General features: G+C 46.4%; 1 protein-coding gene across 1 annotated transcript in view; it reads left to right on the top strand.

Moving 5' to 3' along the window:
- The window catches only part of PAPPA (pappalysin 1), a 221,475-nt gene that overhangs the window by 64,937 nt on the left and 138,707 nt on the right, over positions 1-17,831 (top strand). Inside the window, exons 5-6 of the mRNA XM_059657843.1 lie at positions 3,178-3,370; positions 9,106-9,227. Of these exons, the coding sequence (XP_059513826.1) occupies positions 3,178-3,370; positions 9,106-9,227 (315 nt within the window). The remainder of the gene's footprint in view (positions 1-3,177; positions 3,371-9,105; positions 9,228-17,831) is intronic.

The following is a 17,831-nucleotide window of genomic DNA, read 5'->3' as shown; positions in this document are numbered from 1 at the left end:
CCACCTTTCCGCAGGAAGTGGAGGAACTGTGCCCAGGCCCTGCACCTCCGTGCTCGGTGGCTCCCTGCCACAGAAGGAAACCAAGTTCCTTAGCAAACCCAGGGCACTCCATCAACATCATGGGACTGGTGCAGGCTCCCAGCAGAATGCCAGCCCCAAATTCCTTTCCACTAGGGGACATGGTGGGGACAGAAGAACAAGATGTGCCGGTTGGTCCTGAGACCAGGGTAAAGTGGCTACAGATATCAGGCGGGGAGGCACGTGGTGGTGGGAAGCTAGACATGAGAGAATTGAGACAGAGCATTTGTGATAAACAGAACCCTTTGGTACCTCACCCAGGATTCTGATAGCAGCTCCATCTCTAAGTTATGCACCCAGACAGACTTTCTTTTCTGACTTCAGCTTTAAATTGCAGAGGCATTTCCCTACCAGGTTCTAGTTTTCAAATTCTCTTTTTGCTGACAGACATGGAAATGACTAATTTTTATGTTATAAAAGGTAAATATTCTTCTTTGGGGTTACAAGAAACAAATCAGAGGTGTATAGAGGAAAACTGCATTTCTCCTCCATTCATCTTGACTAATGCTTTGTGTGCTTCTGCTCAAGGATGTACACAACTCCATGGGGTGGGACTGATTTAAATAGCCCTCGTTTATACATCAGGATCCGAGATTTAAAGTTACTTCCTTTATTTGGAAATGATTGATTTGTATTCTGTTCTATGCTCAGGCGTAAGTTACACAGCTGTTTCCTTATTAATAGAGGGATGTGCTATTTCCAATATTTTTACTATGCTAAATAACGCTTTAAAAAGTCCTTTATATATATTTCCCCATATATGTTCATGAATATATACCTATTGAATTCCTAAATGTGATATTGCTAGATCAAAGAGGAGGACTATTTTACATTCTGTTTATTTCCTTCTCCAAGTTTTCTAACACATGTATGCACGTGCGTGCATGCACACATACACACACACACACACACACACACAGGCACCCAGTCATGTGGCAGTGAGCATGTACTAAGCATTTGTCATGCTTCTTGGTGCTCTAGTCCCCTTAACCCTTAGCCTTAGCTATGTTCTGAGATCAGCACTTAACCACCCACTTTACAGATGGGGAACTGAGGCACTGAGGGCATGAATGACTTGCCCATTTGACTCCAGATCCCACATGCATTAATATAACTATGCAGACATACTGCCTTAGCCCTCGTGCCCTTCTCCTGCCTCTAGCTTATCCAGTGGCTTTCCCATGCTTCCAGGATGAACGGCAAAGCTCTTAGTAACAAAGAAAATTGTACCCGATGATCTGGCCCTTCTCAGACTGAGATGTTTGAACTCTGTTCTCCAGGTTGTAGGGAGCCATAGAATGTTTGGTTTCCAAGGAGAAATCAGGACGTGAGAGAGATTTGCGCTAGTCATGCTTTTACAGAACTTGCTAAGGGACATCAGGCTCTTCTGCTTCCTTCAGGTTGTGAAAGACTTCCGCAGGGGCTGAAAAGGAGACTGTCACAAATTACTAAAGAGATCAGAGGCAGCTTCTGTGGATACCCTCCGTGCACCCCTGCCCTTTCCCCAAGCTGGATTCTCAAGGTCACGTCCAACTACCCAGCACCTGCCCAAACTTATTTTCTGTTTGTTTGATAAGAGAAGTGAGCTTATGCTGCAGGATTCCCAGCGGTGGGTTTATTTTAAGATCTGGCGAGCCCATGCTCCTCCGTCTGGGGCCCAGCTGCGGAAACCCTGACCAGGCGGACACCTCTGGGAAGTGGTGTTTTTGGAAACCAAGCCAAAACAGTGCCTGGCCCTGCCCATAGGGCAGCTGAATAAAGCTGTTGAAGGAAGAGACAGGAGGCAAGCTTCTTCCTTGGGGGCTGAGTCTCGGGTCACCGCCTGCAGTCCACATCTTAGAGAAGGGAGAAGAAGATTGAAGGTCATTGCATCAAAAGACATTTAAGGGATTGTATTCCAGCCCCCTCAGGCTCAGCTCCCATTTATCAAGCACCTGCAGGATGCTTTCCCCACGCAAAGTCTCACTTACGCTCAGAAAGAAGTTTTCATATTGATTAGAAGCCTGGCCTTGGAGTCGAGATTGCCTGGGTTCGAATCCCAGATTTGTCTCAAGCTCTGCGATCTTGAAATCGTTGCTTGATTCCTCTTAGTCTCAATCCCCTCTCTGTAAAATGGAGAATATCGTAGTGTTTATTCCAAAAAATAATGGGAGAGCTCAGTGCACTGTGCTTGTCTCATACATGATAAGTGTCCCCATGTCAGTACTGTGCAGAAGCTGTCATTGTCCTCATGTTCCCAGCATGCACACCGTGACTCTGTGGTCTTGCAGCTCTGTCCCCTGCAGTCCCTCCGATTTCTTCCCCAGCCTTAGCCATGCAGTCTGATTGACCTCAAGTACCTCCTCCTTCAGAAGCCTCCCTGGCTCACTCTCCTTTCCCAACATGCTGCCTCCTTCTGTTCATTGGTGGTCACATGGCTTCACAGACTTTAGCAGCCTCATTACAACCTTGACTCGTACAACTAACTGACCTTCACTTTAGCACTAGATGGGTAGCTCCTCCAGGGCAGGGGTGTTCCACGTTTCACCTTTCTGTGGCCCTTGGCACAGAGTGGAGAATATGTAAGAGATGCTCAGAAGGTTTGCTTGAAGGACTCTCCATCAGTGAATAGCAAAATGAATGAATGAGTGGATCAATGCATGTGAAGGAAAGAGTGAAGGCACAAGTGAGTGCGTAAAGGAACAAGTGAATGAGTAAACAAACAAGGAAATGAATGAATGAATGAAGACAGTGAATAAATGGTGAGGGAGGGAGCAGATAAGGGAATGTGTGACATACAGACCAGTGCATTTGGGGCTCAAGGAAAGCAGCTTGTCCTGCCCTTGTCCTTAGCCATGACCTCTGGGCTGTTCCCTGTCCGTCTCAGATGTGCTTTTTCAGTCCTGTCTACCCTCCCGTTCCTCCTGTTCCCCCTCACCTGTCTCCAGAAGTGATGACTACACTAATTTGTTCACAGACCATTAACTCTTGAGTGCTGGAAGAGGCCGGCTCTGAGTTGGCAAGAGCTGGGGTGCTGGCTCTCAGGCCTCCAGGAGACATCATCCTTCTGCATGCCCGCCTGTGCAGCCAAGTTCTTATCTCACCCTTTGCCCCTTGCAGACGACGACTGCACCGACTCCTTCACGCCCAATCAAGTCGCCAGAATGCACTGCTACCTGGACCTGGTGTACCAGGGCTGGCAGCCCTCCAAGAAGCCGGCGCCGGTCGCCCTGGCTCCCCAGATTGTGGGCCACACGACTGACTCCGTGACGCTGGAGTGGTTTCCACCCATCGATGGCCACTTCTTTGAAAGGTGAGCATGGCCCATGAAGTGTTAATTCCGCTTGCTCTCTCCTGCCAAGAAGAGGGAAACTTGGAAGGGAAGCGAAACTGGGAGGGAGCTTTGGCTGTGTTCTTTGTCTTTGCCTTCGGTCCGTCTGTGGGTGCCCCGGCACCTAACACAGTGACTGGTCCATAGAGGCACATGATACATTTGAGGGTCAAGGAATAAATGAATGATGGCTAATATAAATTAATAAATAATAAAACATATTTTACATGAATGGAGTGAATGTTTAGCTTTATTTTAGCATTAAAAACCTGAAACCTTCATTAGAATCGCCTCTGGGATAGAGGTGCTGGTCTCATCTCCAAGAGCTCAGGACTTGAAATTGGCAAACACCTTTGTAGACATGTTATATGTGAAGGTGTGTATAAGTTTATGTGTATATTCATACATTATGTGTGAATACACATGCATATGTATAATGTAGATAGACATGTGCATATATCTCTACCTAGTATGCAATCTTAGACTGTGAGCAGTGTTTCTTTGTAGAATGAAGAAACCAGGAGACCAGGAATGATAAGCTGAGGCACAGAATACCTTGTGCTGCTCCTGTCTTTCATTTTCTAGCTGTGTGGCCTTGGGCAAGTCACTCTCCATCCCTGAGCCGTATTCTGCTCCCCTGAAAAGTGCGTCTCATGAGGCCTCAGTGCCTGAGGTGGAGACCCTCTCTCGGAGTGCCTTTCAGCATTGAGACCCACTGAGAACCTCTAGCTTCAGGGGCCCGGATTTTAGAGGATTATGAAAACAGGCTACGATGTTCACATGTTGACATCTGTTTTGGAACTTAGCTATAATTTAGGACAGATTAGTATATCACAGCTCACCCCCGCCCCCTAGATGATCTTGGGGATGTTTAGCCAATTATGATGATAGCCTGGATGATGTGGGAAACAATAACCAGCTAATCATTAATTCCTATTACTCTGTGGTTGTGGTGACCTATCCAGTGCTTATTCTGTGTCAGATTCTGTACTGAATTCTTTGTATACAGTGTCTCGTTCTATCTTCCCAGCCACTCTGTAAAAGAGAGATCATCTTCCCTATCTGCCAGGCAAGAAGGGAACTGGAGCTCAAAGAGGCTGGGAGATTTGACCAGAATCCCATAGAAGGTGGTAGGAGTTGGAGTCCAGCTCCCATTTGACAGTGCCTGGTCTCAGACTCCCATGTGTGTTAATTAAATCCTTACAAAGCCCAAATTATAAAGGAGGTAGGGGTGTGTGTGTGTGTGTGTGTGTGTGTGTGTGTGTGTGTGCATTGTGTGTGTATGTTTATAAAAAATATATTAGATCATGGCACCACATTAAATTGGGGCTCTAATTTTCCATCCTGCCATCAGTCCCTGAATCTAGACCCTTCATTCGGCAGCGGGGGGATGTGACCACGGGGGAGGAAAGGCACCCCCTATCCTCTGCAGAAACCCCTCCCCCTTCCCCTGCCACCCTCACTGGGAGCTCAGTGCTGGGTTTGGGAAACCTCATGTGACACTTCAGAGCAGGCTTTCCAGCAGCCCATGGATTTATTTATTTTTTCTGTGGCAATGAGAAGTATCAGGCTTTTGGTCCAGCCTTGGCCTCACTTCCACTTAAAAATGGAAGTTTTGTAAATGAAGCTTCCTGTGTATGTATTCAATTTGTATTTCATAAAGCAGTTATTGTCCATTAAATAAATACCATCTGATTGTTGGAAACCTATTGGAGGGTTAATTGTTGTGTAATGAGATATGGCTCTATTTCACAGTGCCCTCCGCTTCAATCAATATGTTTTTAATAACCAATAGTCAGTTGGTACTTGAGGCTCATACAATAGCTATTCTGTTCAGTCTAAGATTTCATAACGGAGTTATCATATGTTAAATTAAAACTGACATTTTAGAAACATGTCTAATTAGGGTTAACAGCTATGTAGATCATAGTCTATGGCTGAAGGAAGTCAGTCCACAGTTCAATAAATTGTTGTAAAGAAATGGAACTATGTATGTCAGTTTCTCATACACACAGTTTATATTCCAAAAATTGGCTTAGTTTGAAATACACAGTCTTTGATGTCAGGTTGTGTGTGTTCCGTCCCAGCCTTACCACTCATGTCTGTGGGCCCTTGGTCAAGCAATCGCACCTCTCAGATTCTCTCTGGTCCTGTGATTTTCCATAAAAAGGTGCTAATCATGCCCTCTTCACCTGGCATTTTGGGGGAATTTCAACAAGATGACCTCTGTGATATGCCCAGCACACACATTCTATGTTCAACAAATAGCAGCTCTCATATTGTACGAAGTTTTTCAGAGCTGCTTAGCTACTTGAAATGTTCTTTCCCTGCACCATCTCTGGTGTTTTCCACTACATCCATCAATGCCAACCTCTCGCCCCTGGCCATCCTCATGTCCTCCTGCTGTTCCTCACATCTGTGGTCTCAGAGAATACAAGTGCTTTCCTTAAAACAACATGTTCAGATCCTCCCACAGCCTGTGTCCTCACACATGGGCAACTGAATAAATAATTCAAGGCCACCCCCAGCTTTCCTAACTTCTTTATTTCTATCTGTCTTGCAAACATGTGTTGACTGGCTGGTTTCAGTTATCTGAACAATTGGCTGTGACGTATTAGGAAAGCACTGAACTGGGAACCAGGAGATCGGGGTCTGAAGGCTTTGGGATCTTATCCATGCCCTCTTCCTCAGCCTGTGTTCCAATCTTGAAGCCGAAGGGTACTAGCCTTTCTCACCAGCATTCTTCTCCCAAATCCCAGGACAGAGACAATCACTTGAGTGACTATTTTCTCAAATCTCCCAAGGATGTTGCATGGCTAGTACCATTCTAGATGCACAAGAGAGAAGTTACTCCATTATGTACAGTGGATGCCTGAGTGAATCACTGTCCAAATAGGACTTTATATAGTAATGGAAATACTCTATAACCTGCCCTGTTGATATGGTAGCCATTAGCCAACTGTGACCATAGAGCACTTGAAATGTGATGGCACGTGGGATAGAGGAACTGGGTTTCTAAATTTGTTAAATTTTAATTTGTTTAAATGTAAATAGCCACATGTAGCTGGTGGCTGCCATATTGGACAGCATAGACTTGGAGCTTAAGCACTGACTCTAAAGGTACCCAGATATGAAAGAGGATCTCTTTCAGCATTAGTGTCCTATATTTCTATAATTTCAGTGTGTGTGTGTGTGTGTGTGTGTGTGTGTGTGTGTGTATCTGTAGACACAGATATATGAAAATCAAATAAATGCCAAAGGTAAGAAACACACATATACACTCCCTGGATGAATAGGACACTGCCTGATTTTGGTAAAGGCCACAAAAACTCTGTGGCTTTCCAAGCTATGGCCTTAGGATGATTACGTTGTACTCATGAACCTTAGTTTCCTAATCTGTAAAATGGGAACATTACATCTAATATCCTGATCCTTCGGTGGCGAATGTCTAGAACTTGTACAGCACTAGCCATCAGATGCTGTTCAATGACATCCATTGAATGTATAGGTTAAACAATGAATGAACATGTGAATCGATGGTTGAATATGAAGGAATATACTTCGTGGAGCTCTGTGAAAACAAGGCACATTGCTGTCGGGTATATGATGGTTTATTCATCATCGAAGTATTTATTTGAAACGTAGGATGTGCCAAAAACTCAACGAAGTGTAGGTGACTATATAAATATGATCCAGAAAAAAAATGAAGAAACAGAAAGAAAGGCTCATTGGCCATTTAAGTCAGTGTGGTACCTGATTGTGGTACCTGATTCCATCCCAGGACATTTGTAATCTCATTGTCATCAGAGGCATTCATGTGACGCAGAGCTGCTCTGCATGGACTGTGGTCACTGTAACGGAACTCTGCCCCCTCCATAGTGGTGCTGAGCAAGTCTCTCTCTCTTCAGTCCTCATATGTTTCCTATAAGTTTATTTGTATAATTGTTATTATTGCTAGTCCACATTCAGAATATATAGAAAATTCAGAAAACCAGAAGGAATAAAAATAGGGGATCATCCTGTGTTCCACCACCTGGAAATTACTTCCAGTAATATCTTGTCATGTTAAGGTTATTTGAACATTGAAATGCTGGCTATAAATTCAGTTTTGAATATGACTTCAATTGGCTGTAGATTCAGCTTGGAATATGCCTTTTTCACTTAACATTATAGTTTACATTTTCCATGAAATTTCATCATCTTTATAAATATTTTTGGAATAACTACTTACCATTTCATTGAGCAAATTAACCTTAGGATATTTAATCATTTTCTTATCTCTGAATATTTAGTGTGCTTTTAAACTTCCTATGACTGTATAAAAATATAACCTATATGTATGGTTTTAAAACCATACATATGTATGTATAAAACCTATATGTATGGTTTTATATTTTCAATGATGAAACTGAGGATGTAAATTCTGAAATTTGAAGAACTAGGCTATGTTAGTCAGGAATCTTAGCAACATGTCTGAATGACTAGTATTTACCCATCCACCCATCTATCCATCCATCCACCCAACTACACTTGATGACCACTATATAAACAGATAAGCAGGGGCATGGCTTGCTCAGATTTAGGTTTGTGGGTGAGCTCCCTGGCATCCGTGGGGAGGAGGAATGGGGAGCACCAGCAAACGGCTTCCACAGCACGCTCTTCCATACCATGTGAGCTCAGAGGCTACAGAGCTTCCCTGTGAAGGGAAACCCTAAGGCTCCCCCATTGTGTTCTTGCAGGAAGCCAAAGGAGGGACCTTCTAGGAATGACCAAAGAGCTATTGGCAGGATCATTGCATTTTGACAAATAATGGGTCGGGCTGGCACATTTCTTGGCATCTTTCTTCCCTTTCCAGTTCCTTTGCAGTGGTCGCTCAGATTTGTGGAGTTTTGGGTCCACCCTAGTACATGAGGGCTCATCTCTCTCCCTTCCTGGCAACTGCCTCCGAAACATTTGCCAAGTCTGGAGAACAAGTAGGATCCCAGAGGCTGTTGTGGCTAAAGGGAATTTGGATCCAGATACAAGACAGTAGACAGTAGGGGAAGCCATCATCATATTCCACTTCTGGGGCTTATCCTTCTGAGGGATTGGCTTGCCCCTTGGAAAGCTGCTAAAAGGAATGAGATGGCATGGCAAGGAAACTGCTTGTGAGTGTTTAACCAAGGAGTGACTCATCCATTCCCAGAATGTCAGGGCTGGAAGGTTCTCTGGTTATCTTCTAGTTCAGCCCACTCATTTTTCAGACAGAGGAACTAAACCATGCCTTCTTCCTATTTAATATCTGGGACGCAGGATGGTGCCTGGCACATGGTAGGTACCTGATAAATATTGGTAAGAGGATAAAATTTGAAGTCAAATGGGGCAACCGATTTTCTCACAACTACACATCAGGCTCTCAGTGGAGGTTTGGATGGCTGATGGAATTACGACTCTGCAGATCCTGAGTGTGTCTTTGGCCTGTTGAACCTGTGCTGCTTGAAGTTAAAGAAGTGTATCTATCATCAGAATGGAAACCACTTAGGCCCCTACAAGGTCCTTGTGGGGCAATAGGGAGGAATTTCAGTTACAGTAATATCCTGGAAGCTTTGGCATACATAGTCAGGAAAGGGGGTAACGTAGAATAGTTGTGTCCTCCATTGCCTTTGGCCTAGGGGAGTCAGGGGCTTATTCAACTGTTCCTAAGTCAGTGCATTTTCCTTCTCTCCTTGGCCTCCTAGAGAATTGGGATCAGCATGTGACCTTTGCCTGGAAGGGAGGATCCTGGTGCAGTATGCCTTCAACGCCTCCTCCCCGATGCCCTGTGGCCCATCCGGACACTGGAGTCCCCGGGAAGCAGAAGGTGAGCCAGCCTGGAAGCTCACTGACAGGTTGGGTGTGAGAAGAACAACTCTTTTGGTCCATCTGGAGTGTTATGATTCCAATGATCTTTTCTACATACCATCTCCTTGGATCTTAGATTGCCCTGCAAGGCCAGTATTTTTAAGTTGTAACATGTTTGTCCTTTTTTCCCAGCTTGATTGAGATGCAATTGACATAAAACATTGTGTAAGTTTCAGGTGTATGGCATGATTTTGATACATGTATATTACAAAATTGGTTAACGCATGCATCACCTCACCTACTTTACCTTTTATGGTGCCAGAACATTGAAGAGCTACTCTCAACAACAGCAGAGTATCGCTAACTGTAGTCACCATGCTGCAGAGGAGAACCTCAGAACCTTTTCATTTTCCAACTGGAAGTTCATACCCTTTGCCCAACATGAAGGCCAGTGTACATGCCTTCATTTAGCACACGTCCTTTGAGATAGCCTTCCCTACATATATCATCCCCCTTTACATATAAGGAAACAAAGACACTGAGATATTAAATAAGTGCCAAGGTCACACACCTGACAAAGACATACATGTATGCGTCTATATTTACCTCCAGACTCTGACAGGCTGCAGGTACACAGATAAGGTCACCTGAGGATCAATACACACGTGGGGGCTTCAAGACATCAGTATCTTTGATTCTTTCTTTCTTCTTTCTGGGAATATCCAGGGCATTATCACATGTGTCATGACTTTTCCTTTCAGTTTCCCCTTTTTGGGATCCATTGATCTGCAAGACCCTTGAGGGAAGCATCTCATGGTTGCCCTGTTATGGGCTCCACCCATGACCAGACCCTTCCCTGCTTAGGGGAAGTCTCCCAAGCCTCCCAGTGGCTAGTGATCTCTCTGTTCCTACAGTATCCTTCGCTGCCAGATTAGCTTGGTTTTCCATAAAAATTAAGAGTGCCTTTTGCTCAATGTTTTGTTACACTGTGTCTTTGAAGCAAGGCTGCTTGGAACTGAGACTCTGGGACTATTGTCTATTCCATTTCCTTCTTCTGTATCTGTTGCCTAGGGCTCAGCTCTAGTTGCTAAAGCCAGGCTGAGAGACAGGGACCCGCTATTCTCTTCTCAGGCAGTGCCTCAGCCTCCCTCACAGACTGACACTGAGAACACCCCCACACCCAGTCCCCTTGCTCCAATCAGGTCAGCTCAGGCCAGCAGTCCCTGGGTGGGGACACCCATCCCTCAGAGGGAGCAGAATCTGGTTCCTCATAGAGGTTCAGTGAGAACGCCTCTGTCTTCCTCTATATTTTTAGAAAGAAGGTTGAAAAGAAAAGGGCAGAGGGATCAGAGAGGCAAGTGAAGGAGAAAAATGACAACACTACACTTAATCTTCTGAAGTAGCTTAAAATAAAAACGAGAGTCGAACTTGGGAACTCTAAACAAGCCCATCTGGAATGTGAAGCGAGAGGGATTCTGGAGAAACCCTCAGCTCACCCTCGCGGAGTCACAGGCCCTCAGGCATGGAAGGGATGCTCGGGGGTCACCCAGCGGGGTTCTCACCTGGTGCAGGAAGCCCTGGCGCCCTCCCTCACGGAGGCTGTCCTCACACCAGGCTGTCCTTGCACCAGTATTTCTTGGCCTTCCTGTTCTAGCTCCATTTGTTAGAAAGTCCTTCCTGAAATGGGCAGTCGGGACTTTTCCCCCAAACCTAAGCCATGTTGGGTTCTCACAGGAGAAAGTGTATGTCTCTGGCCAGACAGCACTTTCTGTGCCCACAGAGAGTAAACCAGTCTCATCTATAACCATGGGAGGGCCTGTATGCCAGGCTCTGGGCGGGCATGTGGGCAAGGCTGAGCCAACCGTAATAGCGGAGAGTCAGAGAAGTAGATGGACGATTACCATCTGGGGTGGTGAGACCTGTGCTAATAGAAGTAGGGAGCACTCGGAGGGGTGGGGGGGGCAGGAAAAAGGGGAGCTCCCCCAGAACCGGAGACTCAGGCTTCCTGGGAAATGTCACTGTACCAGCAAGCAAGGTGCATTGGAGAACGTGAAAGACATTTGGTATCCTTGAATCCATGGTTTCCACCTGGGATCTGGAGGCTTAGGTCATTAGGGTTCCTCAAAGTCTACAATGATTTTCATAATAATACATGACATGGTTTACCTTTTTCACTCTCACTCTCTCCTGAGAGTGTCGTAGCACTTCCTGGCAGCTCCATGGAATGTGATGTTATTACTGCTCTGATAGCCCGTGGAACACATGCTTGTGTGTTCTTTAAAGTTTCTCAGCTTTAATTGATGGTACAGTAACTGCTAACGGACATGACCCACCTGAATGAGAGCTCCGCAGTGAGGCTAGAAGAGCTTAAATGGATTTGGAACACAAAGAGCAAGGTGTGGAGTGGGGAGAGGTGGGGCTGGGTGAGGTATATACCGACCGGAAGAGGAGTGGTTCCGGTTTATGCCGAGGGCAGGAAGGAGACACCACGTGCCCTGGCAAGGGTCTGGGATCCAGTGAGATGCACACTGGGTTCCTCTGGAGCAGAGAGTGGGGTTCTGGGGAGCATGCTGGAGGAAAGGGAACGGCCCATGGGTGGTGTAGGACTCCAGAAGAAGTGCGGTGGTGGCCGGATGAGGTCGGTGGCAGGGAGAATGGAGAGAGGTCAGTGAGAGATGTTTGGGAGGTAGGGTCAGCAAGACTCTTTCCTGCCACTTCTTTGGCTAAAATCATCTTGATTTGTTCTACCATTTGTGTGAATGAAATAATTTCCAGACATCCCCACACACCTCCATATAGCCCAACTGTTGATTGGTTCCAGCTGTTCCTGGTTTTTCTCTGACCCTCTTAAAGCCTGACATGCAGAAATGGGTTCACTGGAAACATCGAGCCCCCTGGTTCCCTGAGCTGACTCCGGCCTGCAAGGAACCCCAGCAACCTCAGGTTTCCTTCAGGATACGTAAATCCAGTGCAGGTAGGCAAGGGAAAGACACTGTGGTTTTTTTAGAGCATCCCATCACAGGCTCTGTGATCCTTTGGCTCAGACTCTTTTTAATATCCTTGAAGAAATAAACTTTTCCATGAGCCAAACTCTGTAATTTATTTCTCAACTCATTTTCATCCTATTTATCTTTGCGTGTTTAAGTTTGTGGACTTCCCGAACTAACAGAAAACTCTGAAACCCATGAGCGATGCCAGCCGTATCTTTGGGATTGGGGAAAGAGCAGGGGGTCAGAGTGGAGCGGGGTAGAGGACTGACCTTGGCTCCAACCTATCCATCAGCGTGCTCTGTGCCCGTGAGTGAGTCATGGAGCTTCTTTGGAGATAGCGTCCCATCCACAGAATGAATGTCCTTTCCAGCTCCAACATTCCAAGCAGTTGTAATTCATTTATTTTAAATCCATATGAGCAAGACAGAAGGTTCCTCATTTAAACATATTTATTGACTATCTAACGCGTTATCAACTCCATTCTTTGAACTTCAGGTAAATACAGTCACAGGAATTCTTGCCTTTGCCCACAGAAAGTGGTTGTAGTCAAAAGAAACCCCATTTTCCTATCTCTTTAGTAAAAACTATATTTCATAGATAAATTTCTTCTGAGGTATTCAAGACCACACTACATTTATAGCCCAGGAGTTAACTAGCCAGATCTGACGACCTGAAATCCCATTAAGATCACTTACGCAAGCGTATAATACATTACAAGCCTTGGGTTTTCTATGAGAGATTAACACATGGCACTGTTTTCTTTTCTTTTTATTTGCATGAGTCTTTCCCCCTTTTTCTGCCTAGAATATTTCAGGTGCACTGAAGTATTCATCTGGAAAAAACTTGGCTCCAAGTTTTTATAACCATATTTGTGTCAACAGCTGCAGTGTATGTGCACATAAATATAGAATAGATGTCTGTATAGATCTTCATAAGTGTAAATTTAAATCAGCATAACTATGTATAAATATAATTTATACACATATTTGGCCTCACTCCTAGTGGCCAGCTTATATAAACATGTGACTTTTCATTTAGCCACCATATACATAAAAGGCTATATATTAATAATGAAGTAACGGTACCTTTGTGCTTTTCTCCCTCCTCCTCCCCCTTTCCCTCTCTCCCTCTATTCCTCCCTCCCTCCTATCCTGTCTTCATTCCTTAGTTTCTTTCCTTGTCTCAGCTTTTCTCCCTGCCTCACCACCATACATGCAATCAACTTTCCCATCTGTGTGCATTTTTCTCCTTAGGACTCAGGTTTTTCCTTATTTTCTGTGATGTTCTCTTTCTCCAAGGCACAGCTATGCATTCATTGCTGCTTTATTACAGACGTCTGCTAACTGACCACTAGACTGAAAGCTCCATGAGGGCAGAGACCACGTCTTAGAAACCTGCTTTCTCTGGGACTAGCCAACCCTGACACAAACCAGGCTCTCAACAATTAATCTTTGAATACTTGGATGGATGGATGGATGGATGGATGGATGGATGGATGGATGGATGGATGAATGGATGGATGGATGGATGGATGGGTAGATGGATGGATGGGTAGATGGATGGATGTGTGGATGGTGGGTAAACGGGTGGATGGATGGGTGAAAAATGGATAAATAGTATCTATCTCTAAAGAGTGGTTTTCCCAAAAGACAACTTTCATTTGTTTGATTAAAATCCTTCAGTAGCTCCCATCTCTCTCAATATGAAGTCCATCCCCTTAAAGTGACATGTGAGACCCTTCGTCACCTGGATTCTACTTATTTTGCCAGCCTGACCACTTGCTGCTCTCCTGTTGCTCTCAAAACCATAGTCATCTGGACGCACATTCTCTATCCACTGTTCTCTTGGTTTGGAATGCTGCCCCATCTTGAGCTTTTCCTTGTTAATTCCTCCTTACTTGTGAGAACAGAGCTAATTATATATATATATATATATATATACTAGAGGCCCGGTGCACAAAAATTTGTGCACTCGGGGGGGAGAGGAGATCTCTCAGCCCGGCCTGTGCCCTCTTGCAGTCTGGGACCCCTCGGGAGATAACGACCTGCTGGCTTAGGCCTGCTCCCAGGTGGCAGAGGGCAGGCCCAATCCCTAGGTGCTGCCCCTGGTCGGGCTCAGAGCAGGGCCGATTGGGGAGTTGAGGCGCTGCCCCCTGTCATGCACAGAGCAGGGTGGATCAGGAGGTTGCAATGCCACCCCTAGTCACGCTCAGGGCAGGGCCGATTGGGGGGTTGGGGCACTGCCCCCTGTCACACTCAAGGCAGGGTCGATAGGGAGGTTGCGGCGCCACCCCCTGTCACGCACAGAGCAGGGCCGATCAGGGTGTTGGGGCGCTGCCCCCTATCACGCACAGAGCAGGGCACATCAGGGGGGTTGGGGCTCCGTACTCTGTCACACACAGAGCAGGGCCGATCAGTGGGTTGAGGAGCTCCCCCATGTCACGCACAGAGTAGGGCCCATCAGGGGCTTGGGGAGCTCCCCCCTGTCACGCACAGAGCAGGGCCCATCAGGGGGTTCGGGAGCTCCCCCCTGTCACTCACAGAGCAGGGCTGATAGGGGAGTTGGGGCACAGCCCCCTGTCACACACACAGCAGGGGGGACCAGGGGGTTGGGGTGCTGCCTCTGTCACACTCAGGGCAGGGCCAAGGGGGGGGGGGTTGGGGTGCCGCCACTGTCACACTCAGAGCAGGACCGATGGGGGGGGGGGTTGGGGCGCCGCACCCTGTCACACACAGAGCCGCAGGGCGATCAGGGGGTTGGGGAGCTCCCCCCTGTCAGGCACAGAGCAGGGCCGATCAGGGGGTTGAGGAGATCCCCCTGTCACGAACAGAGCAGGGTGGATAGGGAGGTTGTGGCCCCGCCCCTGTCACACACAGAGCCGCAGGGCGATCAGGGGGTTTGGGCAATGCCCCCTGTCACACTGATCCCGGTGCTGGGAGGCCTCGCGGCTCCGCTGATCCCGGTGCTGGGAGGCATATTACCCTTTTACTATATAGGATAGAAGCCTGGTGCACAGGTGGGGGCCGGCTGGTTTGCCCTGAAGGGTGTCCTGGATCAGGGTGGGGGTCCCGCTTGGGTGCCTGGCCAGCCTGGGTGAGGCGATGATGGCTGTTTGCATCTGGTCACACACCCTTTAGGGTGGGGGTCCCCACTGGGGTGCCTGGCCAGCCTGGGTGAGGGGCTGAGGGCCGTTTTCAGGCTGGCGGGTGACTGAAGCTCCCAACCTGTCCTTTTTTCCTTTTTTTTTTTTTTTTTATTCTGGGCCAGCTTTAGCTCTGAGGCTCGGCTCCAGCTATGAGACCTCCACTGCTGAAAGCAGGTTTCTGGCCTTTGTTTACCATCTGTGTTTGAAACAATGTTGTGGTCCTGCTGGCTGAAGCCCGGGGTTTTGTTTAGCTTCTATATTTGTTACAGTGTTGCTTAGAGTGCAGCTGAGAGGCCGGCAAGGCAGGCGGGGAAGCTTGGCTTCCTCCGTCACTGAAGCAAGCAAGCCTCCCTGTTCGCATCAGCTGCCTGGCTGTCAGCCGCCATCTTGGCTGGCAGTTAATTTGCATATCGCCCTGATTAGCCAATGGGAAGGGTAGCGGTCGTACGCTAATTACCATGTTTCTCTTTTATTAGATAGGATATGCGCGTGTGCGCATGCATCTATTAAATATTTGATCCCATTTGAGTTTCACAGAAACCCTGTGAAGTTGTATTGCAGTAGGTGACACAATGTGAAGCTGGATAGCTGATATTTTAACCCAGTTTTCATGGTTTCAAAGCTTGGCATGTTGCCCAGACTGACAGTTATCACAGAATATTCTACTCCCCATCAGGGAATTACTTAACCATCGGAGTCTCAGTTTCCTCTTCTTTAAAATGAGTTTCATAAGCCCTGCATCATACACTTATTGCCAGGATGAAAAGAGCTGAGGCATGTAACGTGCTTGGCACCATTCCTGGCACATACAAGGTGATCAAGTCATGAAGCATGGTGTTATCAAAGGGATTGCTGCTTTGGTGATGGGTTGGACTCAGGGACACTTGAGGCTCTTTTTGACTTCTAAAAGTTTGTCTCTGATAACTAGACAAGCAGAAACCTTGCTAAAATTTCTATTTCTAACACACTTGGGCATAATAAATGACCAGGCTCACCTTTCTGTCCTTTGGAAAAGCATTTGGCCCCTCTGTTGATTAACAAGAAACCAGAGAGAAAGCCTGAGCCAAACAGATTTGTCATCTTTGCTCTCCTGTGGCTCCCCACCACTGACAGTGGTTTTCTCTAAGGAAGGGAGAAAGCCTACTCCATCCCTTGCCAATTCCAGGAGAAAGCCCATGGAGTGAGTGGAATGTTCACCTGGCACTCACCTCCCGCAGCAGGCTCCTGTAGTCCATGGGCATTCACTTCTTCCTTAACTTTACCAAGAGAGAAGATTCTTTCTGTAACATATATGTACTGAGTATCCACTATGTTCACAATCTTTGGACCAGGCCCTGTTTTAAGCAAAGGCTGTATTGTATTGAATGAAACAGAGCTACAAAAATGATAAGAATCCTGCAGGATTTTGGTGATGAGCAGGTGAATTAATTAATGTCTGTGGAATGTGCTTCATATATATATTAAAATGCTACCCTCAATAAAGCTTTTTGAATGAATAAGTGACATATGTGTGCCAACAACCCACAAAGTCAAGAGAATCAGGAACTCAGTGGGATGGAGTGGAGATGGCAAGAAAGGCTTCAGCGTAGGTGGTGCCTTTGACGTAAATGACTGATTGCTTCTAGCCAGCACTTGCTGCTACAGATGAATGAACCTAGCCAAGGAAGAGTGGAGGAAATCTTAGAGCTGTGTCCATCTCTCCTTGCTCTCATGTGTTATATTTAAAAAGGTTTTTATGCATTTTCCTTGTTCCCATCTTTCTGCTTTTTTTCTCTTCTCTTCTCCATTCCCACCTGGTGTTTTCTCTCTTCTCACTTGGTGGCAAGACACAAGGAGATTGAAGGCATGTACAGCCTTCACTGGAATGGCTTCTCCACCCCAGATGACTTTCTGTTTTTCATATCGCGGTGATTCCTCTTACGCTGTAACAGCATCCCCACCCTCCACCAACCACTGATGCTAAAGGGAGGAAAATTGTGACAGAACAGCTTAAAGTCCTCCATCCTACCCTCACTAACTGATCTATATCTCTTGCTACACTCCCTTAAACAAATTAGAGCCAATCACTACATTTTGAGCCCTGATTGCTATTCTCAGCTGAGTAAAGGAGAATTCTGTGAGGGTCTAGGACTAATGATCTCAGTGGAGAAAAATTCAGAAGTCGATGCAGTCTGAGATCATTGGGGATGAGGCATTGTCTCCAAGAGGAAAGAGCAGAAGAATCCCTCCTTCCTTCTCCTAGCTCCTCACCCAGCCCTCCCCTTTTTGAATCAGACTGGTCAGAGCATGGAGAAGCTCAGTGGTATGGGATGACCTCATATAGAGAAGGGGAGGAGGAGAGATAAGATGGCTCCAGGGATGCCTTCCAGCTCTGTCTTTTATGGTTCTAGACAGTTTCCTCCCAGAATCCTCAGTCCAAGAGACAGAAGCTATCTGCACTCATCTCTTTGCTGAAGGTTTCTGACCCTTCTGTCACACTAAGCAGCTT

Source organism: Myotis daubentonii, chromosome 11 (genome assembly GCF_963259705.1).
Source record: "Myotis daubentonii chromosome 11, mMyoDau2.1, whole genome shotgun sequence".
Lineage (NCBI taxonomy): Eukaryota > Metazoa > Chordata > Mammalia > Chiroptera > Vespertilionidae > Myotis > Myotis daubentonii.
The sequence above is the reverse complement of the archived record's forward strand: the minus strand, read 5'-3'. Positions and strand labels throughout refer to the sequence as shown.